At 44.2% G+C, this 20,478-nt stretch overlaps 2 protein-coding genes across 3 annotated transcripts in view; one reads left to right on the top strand and one right to left on the bottom strand.

Moving 5' to 3' along the window:
- Positions 1 to 820, top strand: part of CACNA2D4 (calcium voltage-gated channel auxiliary subunit alpha2delta 4) — a 114,508-nt gene extending 113,688 nt beyond the window's left edge. The window contains exon 39 of the mRNA XM_042889971.1: positions 108 to 820. Within this exon, the coding sequence (XP_042745905.1) occupies positions 108 to 194 (87 nt within the window). The 3' untranslated portion in view covers positions 195 to 820. The remainder of the gene's footprint in view (positions 1 to 107) is intronic.
- Positions 821 to 3,771: 2,951 nt separating this feature from the next.
- Positions 3,772 to 20,478, bottom strand: part of ADIPOR2 (adiponectin receptor 2) — a 42,665-nt gene continuing 25,958 nt past the window's right edge. For both annotated transcript variants that reach the window (XM_042889808.1, XM_042889810.1), the window contains exons 3-8: positions 13,359 to 13,478; positions 11,391 to 11,562; positions 10,585 to 10,771; positions 9,382 to 9,569; positions 7,970 to 8,163; positions 3,772 to 6,542 (exon numbers count right to left, since the gene is read on the bottom strand). In XM_042889808.1, the coding sequence (XP_042745742.1) occupies positions 6,411 to 6,542; positions 7,970 to 8,163; positions 9,382 to 9,569; positions 10,585 to 10,771; positions 11,391 to 11,562; positions 13,359 to 13,478 (993 nt within the window). In that variant the 3' untranslated portion in view covers positions 3,772 to 6,410. The remainder of the gene's footprint in view (positions 6,543 to 7,969; positions 8,164 to 9,381; positions 9,570 to 10,584; positions 10,772 to 11,390; positions 11,563 to 13,358; positions 13,479 to 20,478) is intronic.

Genomic DNA, 20,478 nt, shown 5'->3' with positions numbered 1-20,478 from the left:
GGCTCCCCAGTAGGCTTCCTCATGGGGAGAGAACATACTGGGGATGGGCTCCCTTTCCTCCCCCAGTGCCAGCAGGGCCCGCTAAATGCCTTCTTTTCATCCTCCAGGAGAACGCCCAGGACTGTGGTGGTGCTTCTGAGCTCTCAGTCTCCCCCATGCTGCTCCTCCTGCCCCCAGCGCTGCTCGTGCGGTGACACTGCTCCCAGTGGGGACGCGGCGAGGGACAAACTGCCGACCCTGTGGGGACATCCTGGTGACACCGGGGATGGCGGTGTGCCCTGGGAGCCACAGGGCTCTGCCAGGCTGATCTTGCCTTAGGAGAGTGGGCACGTGGGAGACCCTGCCTTGTAGGAGAGGCTGGGGTTTTGAGCCAGTACTGGGCCATTGGGGTCCTCAGTAGTGAAGCAACTTCTCCTGGTCTTGCGATGGTCATCAGCCAGGACCCTGGGCTCAGGACGTGGCTCTGGCCCTGAATTGCACTGACTGCCTGCAGGCAGACCACAGTAGGCAGCTCGGCTTTGCCAGGCAGCTGCACCTCGCTGAGAACCTGCTCCAAGCACTGCCAGCACAATGCTCAGATGCCTCTACAGGTGTGGGTGTGCGTGCGGGAAGGGGCTGCATGTTGCTCACCAAGGAGAGGCTCCTTTCCTTGGGGCAATGCTGCCCTGAGGCTGCCCGTGGCTGTCTGGGACCCTGGGCCTGAGCTTGGCCAGCAGGCACAGGCTGCTTCTCACAGAGCTTTATGAACAAGGGGTGGGGAGCATCCATCTTTCATCTCTTTTTGTATGAACTGCTCCATACCATCTCATTAAAAAGAATATATATGGCATATTTTAAATAGATATTTAAGCTTTGTCGTGTCGTGTTTGATGCTCATCGTGGCCCTACAGAAACCCCTCTCCCTGCTGAACCCATGGGGACGGGCACAGGTGGAGGCCATAGGAAGGAGACAGCGTGCCCAGATACCCACAGGTGTGCTCCAGGGAGTAATAGGGTCAGGGGGTGCTGCCCCTCATAGCGCCGGGTCTTTTGGGGGATGTAGTGGCTGGGTTTGCTAAACCAGAGGCAGTAAAGAGGAGAGAATCGTTCACTGGGAGTGGATCAATCTCTGGAGGTGGATACGTTTTCCCTCCTGCACATCCAGTGACCTTATCAGAGTCAGGCACAGCCAAGGAAGGTAAAGTGAGCGCAGAGGGAAAAGGGGCTCTGTCGGGATGCAGAGCTCAGGCAGTCCCCAGGGCTCAGAGCTGCTGCCCCCAGCACGGCTGCCCTTGCTGTCAGAAGTGATTAATGGCCCCAGCACCGTTCCGCTTGGAGAAGACGTGTGCGCATGCACTTGGCTGATTTCCAGCGCATTAATCCACAGCAAACACACCCTCATGAACAGACCTGTACTGGAGGAGGAATTATGTCCAGCTCTCCACTCCTTCAGCCACCAGCTGGCAGAAGCAAGGAGAGCTGAGGACAGACGCTTACCGGCAGCTGTGCAGCACCATACTGATCTGGCTCAACTCACAGCTGAGGATCCTCCAAGGTCCTGTCCACCCCTGTAAGCAAACTGCAGGCACTGGGCTTTTTAAAATTAAAATTCAAAAGGAGGAAATTCCCTGAGTGCCTCTACCACTTCTGGATGGTGTGGCTGACACCCCAGCTTGAGTCACACTGCTGTGGGCCAACAGGTGTAGCCAGGCAGGGCTGATTTCACACACAGAAAAACAGGAAAATCAGCCCAACAGCACATCAGCTGCTTGCAGTCTGAGAGAGCTCACTCAGAGACCCAGCTGTCCCGCAGGGGCTCACCTCACAGGGATGATGGGCTTGATCCAACAGAGCCCAGCCCCAGCCAACCACAAGGCCAACCTCCAGAGTTGTGTGCAGGTTCAGCACGGCTGCAGACGAACACAGAAGGTATCTCCCGGGTCTGGTTTGGGTGTAATTTGCCTCTGTTAGGGAAACACATCAGTGCTCTGGGAACCCAGCCAGGCATATGATTTTCTCATCTCATTTGCAACTGGAGCAGCTCAGCTTTTATGCCAGCTGCTAAGAGCCTCCGTGCCCAGTTGCTCTGTGCCAGAGCTGAAGCTGCTAAAAAAAAAATGAGATCAACTTGAAATGTTGCTGCAAACATCTCTGAGCTCAGAGGCAGCAGCAGCTCCGGTGTTCCACTACAAGTGTTAACAGAGGAAAGAGCAGTGAAGTGAAGCTCTCCGAGGTGGCTCTGGAGTGCCAGAACTGAGCTGAGCAGGCGCAGCCCTGCAGGTGCACGCAGGATAGCCTGGTAAGCTCACAGACCGCAGGCCTCCTTCCTGGGGGAGAACAAGGTCCTCAGGTGATGCTGGGCAAAGGATTCCCTCGTGTGCTCTTTCTGTGCTGCCGTAGTGCTCGATGATGACCATGGTGACACACTCAATGTTGCCACGGGGCTGCTATGCCTCCTCCATATATAGCAGTTTGCACCTTGGGATCTTCTCCAAGGAGCTGCTTTTTTAAGGGACTGTCTGAAAGCATATCAGCTGGTGCTCAGCATTTCTGGAAATCAGCCTTGAGAAGTGAGGCTGGAGCACTCGAAGCAAACATAGAAGTGCCGACCAGCAGGAGAGTTTGGCTCAGTGCTTGATGGCACACAGCAGGCGAGAGAAAAAAAAGAGAGGGAACTCGGCTTTGCTAATAGCTTCAACCAAAACAAACTCAGCTCCTTCGTACTAATCACACACCAGATTTATTTCCAGCTGCTTTTAAAAAGTTAGGCAGTGGCCCTAGAGGTTCACCTTGATTGCAGCACTTCAATCTGTACCCACGACCTTGGTGACGTTGGCAAAGAACGAAGAGATTTTAGAGGGAGGACCAAGCACAGCCCCAGCCACGTGCAGATGCAGCAGGGTGCAAAGCTTCAGAGTGCCCAGGCAGCTTTTAAGTATCATTCCAGTATCTGAAAACACAATAAACCCAACTCACATTGGCATGCGGTAGCTCTTTTTAGTGTAACTTGTGTAATCTAATGCTGGAGTTCTCTGTGCTCCCTGCATTTGCTTTGCATTTGAAAAAAAGAAAAAAAAAAAATCCATCCTGAGCCATCTAGCTGACATGGGTTATTATTTACTGGCGCTGGCTCTCTTACGAGGCTGTATCTGAAGAATGGGAACTGATAAACAGCACAGCTGTAGGTGCCCAGACTGAGTCTGAACCAACACGGGAGGAGGAGGTGCATCTCACTGAGGCGGCTCACAGATGTTTGCTGACAGCTGCACAGCAGAGATGAAGGAGCAGCAGGCTCTATTCCAGGCATGGAGCTGCTCTGGTCGGCCGCAGCCCTGCTCTCTCCCCAGCTTAATGCGACTCCATCCCACCCCACCAGCCCATGTCTGCTTAGCAGGAGACACCCATCCCCTGCGTGGGTAAGAGCTAGGAAGCATTTCTTCCACACCAGTAATTCCAATCCAGCCTTCCTAGAGAGCCCTTCCAAGCTGAAAAACCCACACCAGCCAATGACTCCAGTACCCATCCTCTTCCTGCCCCGCTCCCCTTCTTCTGACTCCCCATCCCTCCCACCCCTTTTCCTTCCCACAAGCTCTCAGCACCTTCAACCTCCCACTGCTGCCCCCAACCACCAACCCCGCTCCCTCCACCCAGTTTGGTTCTTGGCCAGTTTGGTCCAGTCCCTTGTCTGCCAGTTCAAGGGGCACAGAGTGATAGAGGTGGACTGGGAAGAAAGCCACCCTGATTCTGAAGTGTCACACCCAGCCCAGAAGGACCCAAGCCAGACAGACAACATTCCATTTGGTTCTTTTATTAGCAGAAGTTAAGAATACAGCAAGTAGTAAGATCCCACCTTATATGGAACCATCACCAGAGTCCCCAACCATCAAAACCCTAGAATGTGCTTCATTGCTTTCAACAGTAAGCAATTTGTAAAAAGAAATATACTGAACAAGGCCACTATTTAATGGGGAAGGAAAGAAGCTGTAGGTCCTAACTATTCTATGGCAATAACCTGCACACAGAGCAAGCAAGCCTCTGACTGCTGAGAGTAAGGCATTCAGGTGCCAACCTGGGAAGAGTTCTCAGCAAGAGCTACAGAAAAGTGCACAGCTAGGTTGCTTTTATTGGAACACACAAACTTCTTGAAGGGAGAGACTGACCGGGTAAGAATAGCAGGTGAGTACTGTGTTTCTGTAGTAGTTCTGTGCTGTGTAGGACCAGGTTACAATCACCCTTCAAGGAGCGAACGTGGGATGATGCAGGATGGAGACTGCCACTCCTGCTGGTTCTGGTACAGAGGCATCCCAAAGCACCCTTCAGATAAGTCTGATGCTGATATGTTCTATTCTTTCCTCAGCCACCAGCCTACTTCCTGCTAGGCACCTCTTTGTCGGGGTGCCAGTGCTGCGAGCCCTTACACCCACTTAATACTGCTTTGTTTCATTTCACTACCACACAGCCCCACGATAAGCTTCCTCTGGGCCCACTGGCATCCAGCATAGTGACCCTACTGAGAACACGTCCCCCTAGGCTCACAGAGGGCTGCAGCAGCACCTCCTCCTGCAGCTGGCCCTGCACTCGGGGCTTTACAAAGACTCCAGCCCAGTGGTGAAGCCTCACTACCCAGCCAACTTTAGGAAGGCTCTCTGCTTCCATCTGACTCCAGCAGACAAAGCAACTTCCCAAAACACAATTGGTGACACTGGGCATGCTGGAACATCTTCACAATCCACATTTTTTTCCCTTGAAGGATGAAAATTAAAACTTGCAGAAGCCAAAAAACAAAACAAAAAAAAAAACAACAACCCAAGAAAACTACAAAACCAACCTTCTACCTTCCTTCTCTGTGAACTACAGCATTTTATGAGCTGTTGAACTCATCTGTTGGAGGTAATTGCTCTGAATTTCCAACTAAACACTCCAAGCAGTGCTTGTGCCATAACAAACAAAGCGTTCAGGTTTCATCTTACAACTCCAAAGATTCTCCTCCAGTCTGGCTTCTGCCTGGGCTCCAGAGATCAAGCTACGTCAATTAAGCAAGAGAAGAGTATATGCCTCCCTTTATATAGGAACTGTGTCTGCTCCACAGCAATTCAGCTGAACTCTTAGTTTCAGGTTTAAGCAATACCAGCAGTCCCATTACTAAAGCACAGATGGGAAGCAGACCTAAGGAAAAAGAAAAAATATAAAATAAAATGGAGCTGCAGTGGGTCAAGTGTGGATTTTTTCCTCCTAAAAAGGAAAACCTGCAACCCCCCTTGGCGTATGGAGCCTGACACATGAGAAGGTAACATGCTGGAGGCCTGCAGTAACTGTTAACTCCAAGCCCTGGAGCACACAACTTCCTCTTTCCAGTCTACCCTAACCCCACCTCTGTTTCCCCTCACATGCTCAACTACCTTTTGACAAGTGCACGACCACCATGCACTCACACTCAGACAAAACAGCGCAGGCCCTCCACTGGCAACTCAGCAGGGGCCCCTGTGTATAGGCAGGCACTGATGGGGTCAGACTTCCCACCAGTTCACGTGCAGTGATGCCACCCGGCTCCAATTCAGATGCTGAGAACCCAAACAGCTCGCTGTGAGATCCAAAGCCACGCAGGCCAGGCAGGCTTGGAAGGCAGTTGTCCCATGCACTTGGGCATGGTGCAGACTTACCTTTCGAGCTACGCGACTGGAACTTGCTAACACTGTGAGCTGGATGTCAGCTCGATGACTGCAGCCTTCCCAGCTATCTGTGCACATGTACTGAACCCGCCCCAAGCCCTGGCCAGGACCCTGCATTGCCCAGGGCATGCTGACCATCAGGAAAACCTGCACGGCCAACATGATTCACTCCTGGGAATTTTACCTGGTCCTTCTGCAATCATTTATTTTTGTGCAAAATTGAAACAGTGTGTGGTACTTGCATGTTGCATTCTTTACAAAACCCTTCCCCTCCCTCCCCACCCGTTGTTTAAAACATTTATATAAATTTTATTTAAACAGAAAGTTAGAAATCTTATTTACAATTTCTTTTTCTCCCAAAAGAGCATCTAAAATCGACTCCCAACCCCTCCAAGAGGATATAAATTTAACCTCGATTTTTTTTTTTATTTTTTTCTTAAAAAAAGGAAACTGCTAAGCTAGCCCTCCCCACTTCTACAAATAAATATGGCATTGAACAGAAGCCGATTTGGAAAGGGTCCTCTGTAGCTCAATCTGTAGATCCCAAGAATAAGTTAGGGTTTCGGAATTTCCTGGTCTTCAAATTGATTTATTCCATTGCTTGAGGTATAGAATTTATCTCGGTTAGTCAGAATCCCCGTGAAGCTCCACGCTCCATCAGCTGAAACTTGGATTCTTCTTAGGTATTCATTTTGCTAGCCTGTAGGCTTCAGCCACCCCTGCTGCACTGTGTTGCTTATGATCTCAGACTGAAGCCTGGTCTTACTGCATCCCCTCCTCTTCTGTGCAGCCTCCTCCTACTGTGAAGCGGAACTCCTGGAGGTTGGAAACCCCATGGAAATGCACAAAAGCACCAGCCACTACAAAGACGTGGAACAGCTGATGGGAGTGGAACTGTGAAGACAAAACACTTGCATTCAGCTGGGTACTTCCTGGGCCACCCCATCCCCAAAAAAGCCACACATTCAGCTGAAGCACACGGTAACATGGAGCAGTACCTCAAACTGCAAGCTGCAAAGTTCAGTTGTGTATTAAACTCATCCCTCTGCTACCATTAGCAAAGGGCAAATTCCCCACACGTGCAACCCCACACCCCGTCCTCCACAGTGATCTTAACCAGCTGATCGATCTACAAGCACACGACATAAATAAGCATCATCTCTGTTAAGGGGCAGGGAGAATTTCAAAGTTCAGGGCAAAAGTCTTAAAAAAGCATACTTAGAATTAGGTCCTCAACCACACACGCTGCTGGTTTATTGGTAGAACACAACTATCTCATGCAGCTAGTGGCTACAGGTCTCTGCTCTGGTTACAGGTATAAGTTTTACTGAGTAGATTTTCAGAACGTAGCTATTTTATTTCTGTCACAAAGAAACAGAGCAGAAAAAAACACTATGTTAAAATGTTGAAACAACCAGATGTTCTCAATGAACACTCAGGATGCTGTTGATTATGGTACTACAGAATGAAAACCAGGAGGTGGGTACGTGACAAAGCATGGCCTTGTTTTGGGAAGCCATATTAATATGGGTGATGCTCATGAAAAGGTCTATAAATGCATATTTGTGGGCTCCATGGGAAGCCTGGAAAGGAGCTGGTGGTACACCAATGCTTCTGGAGCCTCTCACATTATCACAAAGTTTAATTTGGCCACTTAAACAATACTATGTCTCTGATGTTTACACCTGGCAAACTGGTGCTGTGCAAAAGCCACTCAGACAACCCAGGCCTGACCCCTTCTAATCCTCTTTAGGGACATTAAACCTCTCTAATGGAAGTACAGCAACACTGCATCTCTCTCAGAGGTCTATCTCCCTCTAATCTCTACTTTGGCTCCAGTTTTTCCCTCTGCATCTTCCCCACAGATCTCTACTCCACAAGTCTTTGTGATCCTCACCCCGAGTTTCCACCCGACCAACTTGCCTACCACCACCTTCCCTTCTTCTGGGCTAGGGATCCCTCATAAATGTATCAATTCTATCCAGTGTTTCCACTGCCTTCACAAGATAAGAAGGCAGACATGGTGAAGATATGAAAGAAAGGGTTGCAAAGTTTCTCACCTACCTATTAAAAGCTACTTAGTACACATGATGGGGTGAATTAGCACACCAGCAGATATGGCAGACCAGCTAACCTGCGATAACTCAGCAAGAAAGGCACAAGGCAAGCTGGGCTCAGAGAGCTCTTTGGCCCCTTAAGAGGTACAGGTCTGATTCAGAAGTTTAGTATTTGCAGTAAAAACCACTGACACAACATCCTCCAGCCTTAAGGGAAACCAGCTTTCATGTTGGTCTCTTCATCCAGTCATTGTGTAGACTCACCCAGATGTCACACTTGCCAGGGAAGAATCTCTCCGGGATGCGGGCAGCATACAGTGCAGCACCAGTGATGTACAGGCATGCCATGAGTGCCAGCCAGCCTATCTGCCCCATTGTGGCTGCTTTCAGGAGCCCCTCAGAGATGACAAAGTGCAGGGTGGGAATAACCCCACTAAGACCCAGACCTAGAAATACTCCTGGCAGGTAAAGAAAATGTGGGAGAGTCAGGTTTGAGTACACTGGCAGAGAAAGGAGACAATAACAACAACAACAAAATACAAAAACAATGGCAGAAAAACTCAGTATTTGCCAGAGCAGCAGAAAGGTGACAACTCTTGAAGCTGGGTAACTGTAATGGGGAGACTTTAATAGGGAGAAGGGGAGGGATGTTAAATAAGGCACAAATTTCCTTCAAGTAACAGAAGCTACTTCATTGTATGTTCCAGCACATAGTGGAATTTTTCATTTTAACAATCCTGTATGCTAAAGTTGGCAGACATTACACCAGTTACACATCTGGGACTGTAGAGGGCACTGAGACTACGTGAATTATGTCACGCTGTATCACAGTCTCTCAAGAGTGGGGCAACAAGGAGAAACAACAAAGACATTTAACATATTCACTGCAAGGAAACAAATGTAATATCTGAGGCTCATCTGCCACACGTGAGAATGCGGTGGTTTACTCAGATTTCAGAAGTACTGAAATCTTGGAGGAAAAAAAACGTGGGAAGGATAGAAGGAAATAATCACATCCTATCCATAGATTTTAAGTTTGGAAGGCTGAACTCTCAAAGGTACCTCGATAGCTCGTCCAGGAAATCTGGATTTACTGTAGATGGCATGCTCAGGTTAAGTAACAGAAGGACTAACATTCACCCCATCTGTGTTTGTAGTCCACAGCTGCCCACTGCAGGTCTCTATTACTTCCTACCTCAGAACACAAAACCAAGCTCATTTTCATTCCTTCAATATATGAAGGAGAACAACTAGGCTCTTTGCCTTAAACAAGTATTTTATCTAGGCAAATCACTCAGCTTAATTCAATCATTCAGTGATTTGCTAGCCTGGTGTTACAGAGACAAAACAAAAAGCTGCATACACAGACACACACCAAGCAGCCAGCCATTTTGAGCAAAGTCGCTAGGTACAGCTAGAGATACTTTGTACTGCCATTCTTACTGCATGTGTTACTGCCCATTTCAGGAATGTACTTCCAGGACACCAGCCCTCATCTGTGCATCCAGCTGGCTATAAGCAATGCTGAAAGAAAATCCATCAAGTTCACAGTCCAAGGCTATTAGCTTTCTCTAAAACTGAGCTCTCTCTACGCCTCCTCAAGACAGCTCCTCCAAGTGCCACGTAGGAAGGAAGGAAGGCAGACGAGAAGCAAAATAATTGATTTCAGGTCTTACCTGCCCTCACACCCCGGTATTGAGGGGTTGCAAACATGTCCCACTGTGAGACAATTATGGCTGCGATGCCCAGGACACAAATCACAATCAAGTAGATGAAGCAAGGCTGAGGGTTGCAGTAGAACGAATAGTACAGCCATGGTACAAAGCTGCCCATTATGAGAAGTGCAATGCCAGAATAATCCAGCCTAGAAGGAAACAAAAATCAGTTTGGTGGGAAATGCAAACATTAATACACTTCTCAAACAGACCAACAGACTACCTTTCACTGAAGTTTTCCCCCTCTACTTCAACTTACTTTCTGACCACAGCTCCTCCACCAGTGCATTCCTACAGTAATGTGTTATCTTCATAGCACGCAAGGTCAGTTCTGGACAGTCACCAGCAACATACTGAGCAGCCTTTAGATCAAGGTCTTTTCAAGGAAACTCAGATTTAAGCTTTGGATAAGGAAAAAAGCAGCACAAAGTGCTATGAACACAAAGAAGGGCACACAGCGTGTTGAGAGAGCACAGCCAACACAAACTCTTTAGAACCTGACAAGTATGAGTTAGGCATCAGCTAAGTGACCACTGGGGAATAGCGTCGTAATTTTTCAGCCAAGCTGTTTTTCTAGACACCAATGAAGAAAGGAATTCCCACAGCCACTGCTTTTCACCACACCCTGCCAAAGTGTTCCTAGCAGAGAAGATGGAGTTAATTCTTTGGTAGGGGATTTTAATTGCTGAGTTACCCTAAAGGTGGTCTTGCAGATTACATAATCCCAGGTTGAGTAATCTTAAGAAACATGAGATGCTTAGCAGAATGCACGGCAAAACCAAACTTGATACACAGAGCTGTCTTACATAAGAGTAAAGATTCAGTTACCAGAATAATTAAATGACAAATAGTGACAGTAGCATTCAAAAAAGAGTTCTACCACCAAGCTCTAGGTATAGTACTTGCAGCAGCAAGATGCATTCACACACCTGCTGAACAACATAAAAGGAAACAGTTCTAAGCCTAAAACAAAACAAAAGCCCCTGGTGAAACAAACAACGATTAGAAGAAGCTGCAGTGAATCAATCTCTGCTCAGTTCTGTTCCAAAACATACAGAGCACTCATGCAGTGAACCACTCCTACACTGGGGCGCCAGGCACGAATTCCAGTCCTGTTTTCCCAACTGTTTCCTATTTGGCTTACCCTGCCCTCTAGGCACTTACTTGGAGAAGAGCCGGGAAACACCTTCTGAGTGGCAATAAACCGTGTGGAAGAGCCATGAGAAGGAGAGGCAGAGGATAGCTCCCAAGAAGAACAATCCAACAACCACTTTCTCCTGCACAGGTGCTACAAAGGACATGTTTGGCCGGAACATGTAGAAGATTCCCAGACACAGGAAGAACACACATCCTGACAAGCCATAAAGCAAGAAAGGTGTCAATTTTGTGCAAACAAAAACTTTTCTTTCAAATAGCATGGCTTTAATGTGCAGATGTAATAAGCAGAGGAATTGCACGGTAACTAGCGGCACACGTGCAGAATAAACGTCTTCCATACTTCAGTTGCACTTTTCAAGCAGGTTTTTGTTTCAGCCTGAAGCATTTCAGACTTGCACAGACTCTGTATTTTTACTCATTTTGCAAGAATCCTGACAACAACAACAACAAATTTGTATATAATTATAGAATCTTGTATAGGAGAGAGTATAGTTCAAAGAGCTTGCAAGCTGAAAACCACTGATACAAGCTGCAGTTCCCAAGGCAAAAAAAAAAAAAATCTTAATACTTACACACTTGGGAATAATGACTATTTAGTGGTAATTTATTAATGATCAGGAAATTATTAGTTCATGCAGTGGAGTGCCATAATTAAGGACATCCCAATCAACCTCAGTGGGAGAAAACAAGGAGAGGGACACCAAGCTAATTTAACAGGTCACTATTGGAATGATTATGCTGATCACTCCACACCAACTTCTCAACTAAAGAAAGCTACAAACCTAACCAGCATTAGAGCAAACTGAACGTACCTAGAAGATGTGTCCAGATGTTACCAGTCTCTGTGTGTATTCTGAAGATACTCTTGAAACAAGCCCGGAAGGAAGGCATGGGTGGTCTGTGTCCATGCAACAGGTAGTCGTTGTCCTTTAGCCAGTCAGGCAGAACATCATGGGGAATGACTCTCCATCGGCCCTCCCATACCTACAGTTTAGAAGGTTTTGATTAAGTACAGGAAACTTGACTTCAATAAGGTATGGCAAATGTCAGAAAACCCTCATTAGTGGAAGTGTTAACCTACGGGTGTAATAAGTAGAAAAGGGTTTAATGGGATGTCTCTGGGGAAAAGACACACTCTTGAAGTGCAATACTTGAGTCACTCTTCCCTATTCAAAACATTATCATTATGAAGTTTAGCTGCCTCTCCAGAAAAATGAGTGCTTCAATATTTCATTACACAAGATAGATACTGTACTTTTTGTTTGTTTTACTGCTAATTAAGGGAGAGCATTTAATTCATTTCCATGTCCGTTTATGCAGATTTCCACAGATCTTTCCTATTTAATTGAAGGCAACTTTTTCTCTCCAATAAAAATCCTTTCTGCCAACCACAAGACAACCTGAGCATAACATCTGCTAGCATTTAGAGGCAATCTAGTAAAAAGGCTGCTCATCAGCACTACAATAGGCAAGAAAACATGAAATGGCAAGAGTCCAGTAAGAGGTGTTCGACCCCCTATCCAGACTGGAAAAAGATCTCCCACATTCCCAGAACAAAGTGACAGATTTGTTAGGCCAACAGATTCACGACTGTCAATGCCATTGGATTTCTTCTTTAAAGAAGCTACTCTTGTAGCTGGTTCCCAATGAAAAAAAATAATACATATAGCTGTTCTTAGCATTCTCCAGTGTTGTAAGATACAGGTCGTCTTCAGTTTAGCTTGTGAACTGCTGCTTCTGAAGCAGAGGGGTATCAGGAAGTGCTTTATGTACCGGGGCTGTTTCTGCAGCGTTCGTTGCATTTGAAGTCTGCTTAGTAATACAGGAGCGAAACTGGAGAATCCTGCAACACTAAGTTTAGAAAGCTACATTCTTATTTCAGTTTCAACATCAAAAGTTTTCAAAATTCATTCTCCTTGCTCCTCCACAAAAGGAAAATTATTATAATCAGAATAACCATCCCAGTTAAAGACCAGATGCTTAAATATATTTAGCAAGACCAATTAATTTTAGTCAATGAAACGAAGGTTTAAGTCAAGGTAGGAACGAGATTTTACAGAATTCACCTTTCAAAGCATCTAAAAAGTAGAAAAGATGCATCACAAAAAAGAAAAAAAAAAAAACAACCACAAGCAACTCAGGTTCCTCTGTAAAAATAACAAGGAATAGTTCATAAAACCAGCAGGAACAAACATACAGAGGGACAGCATGCGTCTCACCCAAGAAAAGGGGTCCAAGGCCGATACTGCCTACACCCCGTGGCTTAATAAATAACAGAAATCGAGCCAAGGTCAGCAATTACAAAATCTACAATGGATTTAGTTGGATAACTTTTAATGCATTCTTGTTTTCTATTTGAGTCAGGGACAAAGCTTGTTCTACAATGTATGCAAAGGGTGTCAGGAAAGCAAAATATCTGTGAGTCTGAAAAAGCCCCAAAAAAATAAAAACATCCTTGTAAATGAAAGTACCTTAAGAGGAAAAACACTGGAAGCAGAAGGCTTTGATTCTGCTTTGTACACACAAGTGTTTCTCAAAAAAGGTTTCTCAGTTGCTTGATCACCTTTTGAGTCTTTTATAATCCTTACTGTTCCATATTTCACAATTTTATTTATGACAAACTGAGATCCCAAGAAGCTGTAACATTCCTAGTTATAACAAGAGACACCCATTCAGGGGATGCTATGTACCTGCTCTTCCTCTTCCTACAGGCATAGTCTGTTGTCCAATGGAACTTCCTGAAGAAGGAAATCACTTTGGCAGTTTCCACATGCTCTTACCTTACACACGAATTCTTCCATTCTCTCCATGGCATGATGGGCTTGTAGAAGAGGTGACATACCCATAAACCCTTCATCTTCTTGAGGTGACTCATCATTGTGGTTATTATCCTCAGAACTCTGGGTTGGAGAGAAAAAAATAGTTTTGTAAGAAGGTGAACAGAGAAAGGAGTTTTTTCCACACAAAACTGTGATTATCTGAGGTGTTGGCAAACAAGCAGTCTTCTATCCTTGTACTGTACTGAGGAAGGAATTCGAACCAACCAGCCAAAAAATTATTACATTCTCAGATATCTGAGAACAACTCACATGCCTGATTCATTTTGCACATGCTTTCACCAGGTTTGGAAGTGCTCCTGGAAGTGCTCCTCTTTAAGCTATGCTTCATTAAAGTCCCGATACAGAGCCTCAGGCTTGCAGCCTACTCTCCTCTAGGGAAGAATTACTACCTGTTTTATGATTCAGTGCCACCATGTATGCTTTAATGCCACTATAACATATCTGGCATTTTAAAATAATAAAAGCAATACAGGGAAAGAAATCTATTTACCTTGTTATAAGGCTCAATTTTTAGTTTGAATCTGAATATCTATTCTGTTTAAAGGTCGTTTAGTCATCAGTTGAAAGTTCAAGGCACTCCAAGAATCAGTACGCAACTTCTTTTAGTTGGACAAAAGCACATTAATCAAATAAAAGCAGTAACTGCCATCAAAGCCTTAAGCAAGATTAAGAGAGAAATATCCATCATCCACATCCCCAGTAGAAGCCAAAAGAATTGTGAGAACAAACAAACAAAACTACTGAGCCTGGGCAGTCAGTTGATACTTGTCACTAATAAATACATAGGGAAAAGTTAGTAGGTTTGGTAGTTTTCTACCCTGTGCTCACTTCACGAGCACCATCTCCATGTCACAGCGCACTATAGTTTTTCATTTTAGGGGAAGAAAAAGGGGCAGATGGAGAAACAAGAAGAGCTTTACAAGTTCGTTTACTCACTACAATGCTCATAGCCCAGAGACTCCATTCAATACTCCAGATTCCAAGATAAACAAGCTTGAGAAAGCTAAAGAGGGGAGAATGAATCTTCTGTATGGCTCAAGCTTGACGTAGGAAGCTGCCTCATCTCATGACCAAGTCAAGAAAAGCCCCACAAGAAAGCCAGGATGATGACTGGCCTCCTCAATACCACAAGCTACAACACATTCTCCTTTTTCTCATACCGAGATCAGTGTTTAGTTATCACTGATTCAGTCTAAAGTGACTGGGAATCTAGCATATAACTTTCTGTAATTCATTCATGAATTAGTACCAGTAATGTTCAAGTCAGTGTCCTAGGTTTTGAGTAAAGAAGGAAGATCTTGCTGTGCAGATCACACGTTACAACTCTCCTTCGGGTAAGGCCTTCATCATTAGTCCCATCAACAAGTAAACTGAACAAGCTGCTTAAATGTTTTGTTTTTTAAATAAATACAAGGAGTTTTTATAGATTTGAAGAACGTTCACCTAGATGCCCCAACTTTATTTCACTCTGGCCTCCCAAGGAAGGAATGACACATTAGTGCTTGTTCATCCACCCAATGTGTGCAGTTGCCATTAGAAGTTGCCTTTTTTCAAAGGTCCCCCTCACCACATCATCCTCAACCCAATTTCGTTCATCCACAACACAGTTCTCTGCTATCCAATGCACAGTATGCACCCTTTGCACACTATGTATGACCTCACATTCACCTACAATAGAACAATTCAATTGACTGAAATCTTCTCACATAACTCATATCTCTTGTAGGGTTTACTCACCTTCATTTACCATTCCAGTCTACAGCACCTCTGAACAAGTCTGGACAGCAACTGCTTATTTTATATCAAATGTTTGATACAAGTATTGATTGCCTACAGGCAAATCTTAGAGCAGCATTAGATACACTCTCACAGCCTCAATTTCCCATTCATTCCAATGAAAAAGGCTTCAGGCAATGTAATTGTAAATAGGTTTAAAATTATTCTAAAATAGGTATGTGTTCTGTTGGTCTGGAAAGTGCTATAATAAAAAAATTGTTTCATTCTGACTCAACAAAATTCACAGACATTTCCCTCACTGTTAGTTTTACTGACCTTCTCTACTAATGGATCTCTCTCCTGTTAGGCTTCTCAGTTTCCAATATTATAAATAATTCAGTGAAGGTCTAGAAGAGATGCTCATTATGAGAGCCTGCAGAATCTTAGAAAATCTCAGAAAAATCTAGGGCTCTTCAGACTAGGGAAGGGAAAGCTCAAGGAAACATTATAGCAGCCTTCCAGTAGCTGAAGAGGGCCTGCAGAAAACCTGGGGAGGAAATTTTTATAGGGGCAGGTAGCGACAGGATGAAAGGAAATGGTTTTAAACTGAAAGGGGGTAGACTTCAACAAGTTATCAGGAAGAAATCTTTACTGTGAGGGTGGTGAGACACTGGAACAGGCTGCCCAGTGAGGCTTGGATGCCCTCTCCCTGGAAGCATTCAAGGCCAGGCTGGATGGAGCTTTGAGCAACCTGGTCTAGAGGGAGGTGTCCCTGCCTATAGCAGGGGGGTTGGAATTAGATGATCTTAAAGGTCCCTTCCAATCCAAAGCATTCAGTGATTCTACAAAACTAAAGAAATCTTGAGATTCCAAGGACATGCCTTACAGAAAAGCAAGGCTGGTATGTAAGAAGTACTGCTACAACTTTAACCTACCCTACAATTCTCTCCCCCAGCAGCATATAAGGACCAGCTGGAATGGGGTGATCAAGTTAGTAATCATCAGTTTACAAAACCAGGCAGACTGAAGGAAAAATGTCCCTTCCCTTACTGAATCAAAGCCCATATTCATTGCAGTCTGTCCAGTGACTCAAAGCCAAAAAAACGTTCATTTCCCCCTCTCCACATACTCCCATTTCTAGAATGATGGGAAGGCTTAATTTGAACAGACTGTAAAGCTCGAAGAGCACAGTTATTTATGAACTAGTCCAAAATCTTTGCATTTTGGCAATGTGCCTACAAACAAATCTTTAGTGAGCTTTTTAGTGATAAAAAGGAATTCATATCATATATATATATATATATATATACACACACGCATATATATACACAAACACAGTCCAGATTACTGCCAGAAAATGGAATTGATTTTACTATCTCCTTCCTGCCCATTAAGCTGCAAAATTAGCGTTCAAGGAAAAAACTAAAGCTCTGCTTCTTAGTCCTTTTTTCTGCATAAGGAAGAAAAATGAGGTCTGTTCTGGAATATCTGTCCTCTCTCAACTCCTTCACCCCATGTTCTATTAGAAAGGACAGTAAACTGCTTTTTGGAAGCTAGAAATGTATATCTGGAGTGCAACAACAACACCAGTTTTCATTTGGAAATCTGTAGGAGACTACTGACCTTCAACTCTTCAGATAATGACTGAACAAAAACCACACCTTTCTGTTCAGAAGGCACATGGTAAACCATCCAGTGTGATAAGCTCCTCTGTCTTCAGATTCCAAGATTTTCTCTTCTTTGGCTGACCATATAAAAAATACAACATAAACAAGCATGCGCTTCAGGACCCTTTCTCTACTATTTCCAAATTCTGCCACAGAATCACATTCTAAAACTGGAGAAAACAATGGGCAAACAATCCCTCTTGCTCAACGCCTTGCAAAAACAAAAAACAAAACAAACCCAAAAAAACAAGAGTCCCAAATAAAACTGTTTTTAGTGCAATACGGTACATCCTGAACCAAGTACTTCCAGGACTGTTTTTGCCTTGTACTTTCCAGATTACTGGCTAAGAAGATTTCTATTTGACTAACATTTCAGATGTTCTTATTTATTCTGCATTGCCTAACTCATTCAACTTTTCTTGCAAGAGTGATCTCAAGTTTTCAACACTGAAACTGAAGACTCTGAAGCCTTTAAGGCATTTGGAAATGTTTGATTTTGAAATAAAAACCCTCCTCAATCACTTGTAACAAGCAAGCTTGTCGCAATTGCCAGCTGTCATTCTCCTGCTGTACAGAGTAGCAATGCCTAGAATCAGTCTTTCACGCAAACCAGAAATCGTGGTTTCTGAATACTTAAGATTCCACACTACACTTAAGCATCTGGATGTTTATGTCTATGGAAATGTTGAACAATATCACCTTTGCAGATTCGTAAAGGATTAAACTACAGGCAAACAGTATCCACTGTTACGTCAATTATGTAACAGAAGCATAAATGCATCCCGAGTTCAGTTGTACCAGAGGATAAGCTAAACCTGAAGGCACAAGTGACAACGGTTGGAAAAAAAAGGTTTCACTGGTTCATCCTCACGCACTTCATTTTGGGAAGTCTTCCAGCTTCTTTCGTGATAGCAGTGACAGACAAGAAGGCAAAAGTGAGAGGTAAGAAACAGACTTGAGTATACCACTTTGTTTGGAGTTCTGGCCAACGCACATCCAGAGACAGACCATCTTCAAAACAAGAATTTCAGAGTCTATTTTGGTAAGGAAGGAAAAAGCTTAATGCCAAAACCAAGACATAGAATACGAGCAAATAAGAGCAAGAAACCTCTCAGAGTCCAATTACCCTCATGAAGTTAGTTTATCTTCACATTAAATCTCATCATTTTATAGCAACAGCAGAGAACTTTTTAAAAAAGTTTACGTGAAGTACAAAAGTCTGTTGTCTGAACACCATCCAAAAAGAAAAAAATAAAATAAGAATCAGATCACATAGCCAAAGACCTTGCTACAGACAAAACCACAGCAAAACCTGCTCTGACAAAAATCAATAAACTTCTTGGCTACTACAGCTCACCCTTCTCATAGAGAGGGTAACAATTTTTATTCTGCCCCCCTTGTATCTGTCAGCAGATCATAGAATCCCTAGAGTTCAAAGGGACTTTTAAAGGCCACCTAGTCAACTCCCCTGCAACGACCAGGGACATCACAGCTAGATTAGGTTGCCCAGGGCCAGATCCAGCCTCACCTTGAATCAGATGCCCCTATTTGTTGATACAGTCCCCATGGGAAAGTCTGCCAGAAGCCAAGCTCCAAGAGCAGAAGAATATTCCAGAAACCCCTTACCTGCTTTTGAGAAAGATGGGTTCTGCAGACTGCAAGTAACGAAAGTACAGATAATTTTTCTTAACATCAGTTTAAAGACTTACTGAAAGCTTGACAGTTTGTGTGACTATTACCTCACTCAGGTGACAAGCAAGCTCTTTTTCACTTATAGACTACAATTTTGCTAGAAAAATGCTATCTGCTCATTAGAAGGTGCAAACTGAAGCAAGTCAGACTTAAATCAACCTTAAAAGCTTTATTTTATCAGAAGTGATCCACTTCTCATCCTCTCAACCTTTTAGTAAAGTGCTTCTGGCACTTCTGACCCTCAGGTTGATTAGCGGATCCAATGGTAACCTGGCAGAAGTTGCTCACAGTTTTGTTAGGCAAACTCTGTTAGATAATTGAGTTGCTTTGTATAACCAAGAGATTGAAGGAGCTCAAATTAGTGCAACAGCAACATCAGGAGCAGCAGCTCCCATTTTTACCAAGGTTCACAACAGAATACCTTCTGTTCATCGCATTTGTGAGCAAATTTCAGTTCAGTACATTTCTGCTGGTCACCAGATTATTTCCAGTCCCTCATTCTGTACTGAAAGGAACATAAGGACTTGGTTTAGCTTTCTGTAATCCACATGTAACTAATACCTGCTTCCTCAGGCTGCTGTTTTCCCCAAACTCCCAGCAGTTTTCAGAACTGCATGTCCAGAAGTACAGTAGTTTTCACTGGTCGCATCCACAGAATTTGATGCAGAAGTACACACAAGTGTACAGAAGTGCACATAATAACCAGCAACACCAGTAACTGCAGTACACATCACCTAAACCCTTAAAGGGGCACAACTTCCCCATGTCAGGGTTTGTATTTGGACACTCACTGCTCAATTACTTGAGGGCCATACAGATACCTACGTATTATTAAGATCGGGAGCTAATGAAACCCTAACTGTCAAGACTCTGTTTCTGATCTCAGTTCACTGTTGACATGTTGCTGGTGCCTTAGAACTACTATCACAGGAATCTTCTAAATACGATTCTGTCTGAGTGTGTTCTATAGTTCTTGTTGCTTCCTTCAGCTGATAACAGATGTTCCCCTGTTCTGTTCTCCTCTTGACCTGCGTCCAGACAGAACTCTGCCTCAATATGAACGCACCATTGTACCATGGGCAAGATAACTCAGAAAAAATCAAGTGCCTTGATTAACGGTAAGCTACAGGACGCTATGCAACCCATACTTACGTACAATTCTCTTCCTACAATACAGGTTAGAAGACATACATCGCCTCATTCACAATACCGCCGTTATCCACTATATTAAACTGAAGTCACAAAGTCTAGACGTGAACTTGGAGCTCTCTTGCTCTTGTTTATCTTGATCTCATCAGATGAATGATTAATAGTGTTTAACATGACATTCAAGTAATTTAATGTTTCTTGGGGCAACGTGCCAGATTCAGTAACTCGAGAGCATGCAGTATAATGGCCAAAATATGTTGGAGGCTGTAATATAAAAATGCTATTTATTCCTGACTGCAGTCCTGTAACATTCTTTTCAGTTAGTCAGATCCCCTTCTTCAGCAATTCCTGTGTACCCATTCTGTCAACTGACCTTTTACCAGCGTGCATTTTGCAAGGAGAAAGCAGTGATAGGTGGTACCACGCACTTTCTCCCAAAAGCCTGTTACACATTTTTCAGAATTTCATCAGCTTATGCCCTTTAGATTGTAAGTAATTAACTGGAAAAGCAGGGCACTTCTCCTGGCCTTCCCTTAACTTCTGCACATACTGGGTTATTTTAAAACAGTTTTGTCACTAAGAGTTCGCATTCTCTTAAGGCTCTCTCCAGCAGGGTTATAAACATGTACATACCAGAGTTTCCAAAAGGCCAACTAACCCTCTATGCAGGGTGTGCAGAGCTGTTTTTGCTGTCACAGAACCAAAAACGTCTTTCATTAGCTCTGTGCCAAAGACCCTTGCAGCCTATTGGTCAAAATGTTAAGAACTTGAAGGTTCCTGCAGCTTAGTATTTTTCCTTTGTAGGTCACCTCCCTATAAAAGCTACACTCCATTTA

The sequence above is a fragment of the Lagopus leucura genome, unplaced genomic scaffold, assembly GCF_019238085.1.
Source record: "Lagopus leucura isolate 7727_CA_CO unplaced genomic scaffold, USGS_WTPT01 Super-Scaffold_100159, whole genome shotgun sequence".
Classification (NCBI taxonomy): domain Eukaryota; kingdom Metazoa; phylum Chordata; class Aves; order Galliformes; family Phasianidae; genus Lagopus; species Lagopus leucura.
Note: the sequence above shows the minus strand (reverse complement) of the source record. Positions and strands in the feature narration are given on the sequence as shown.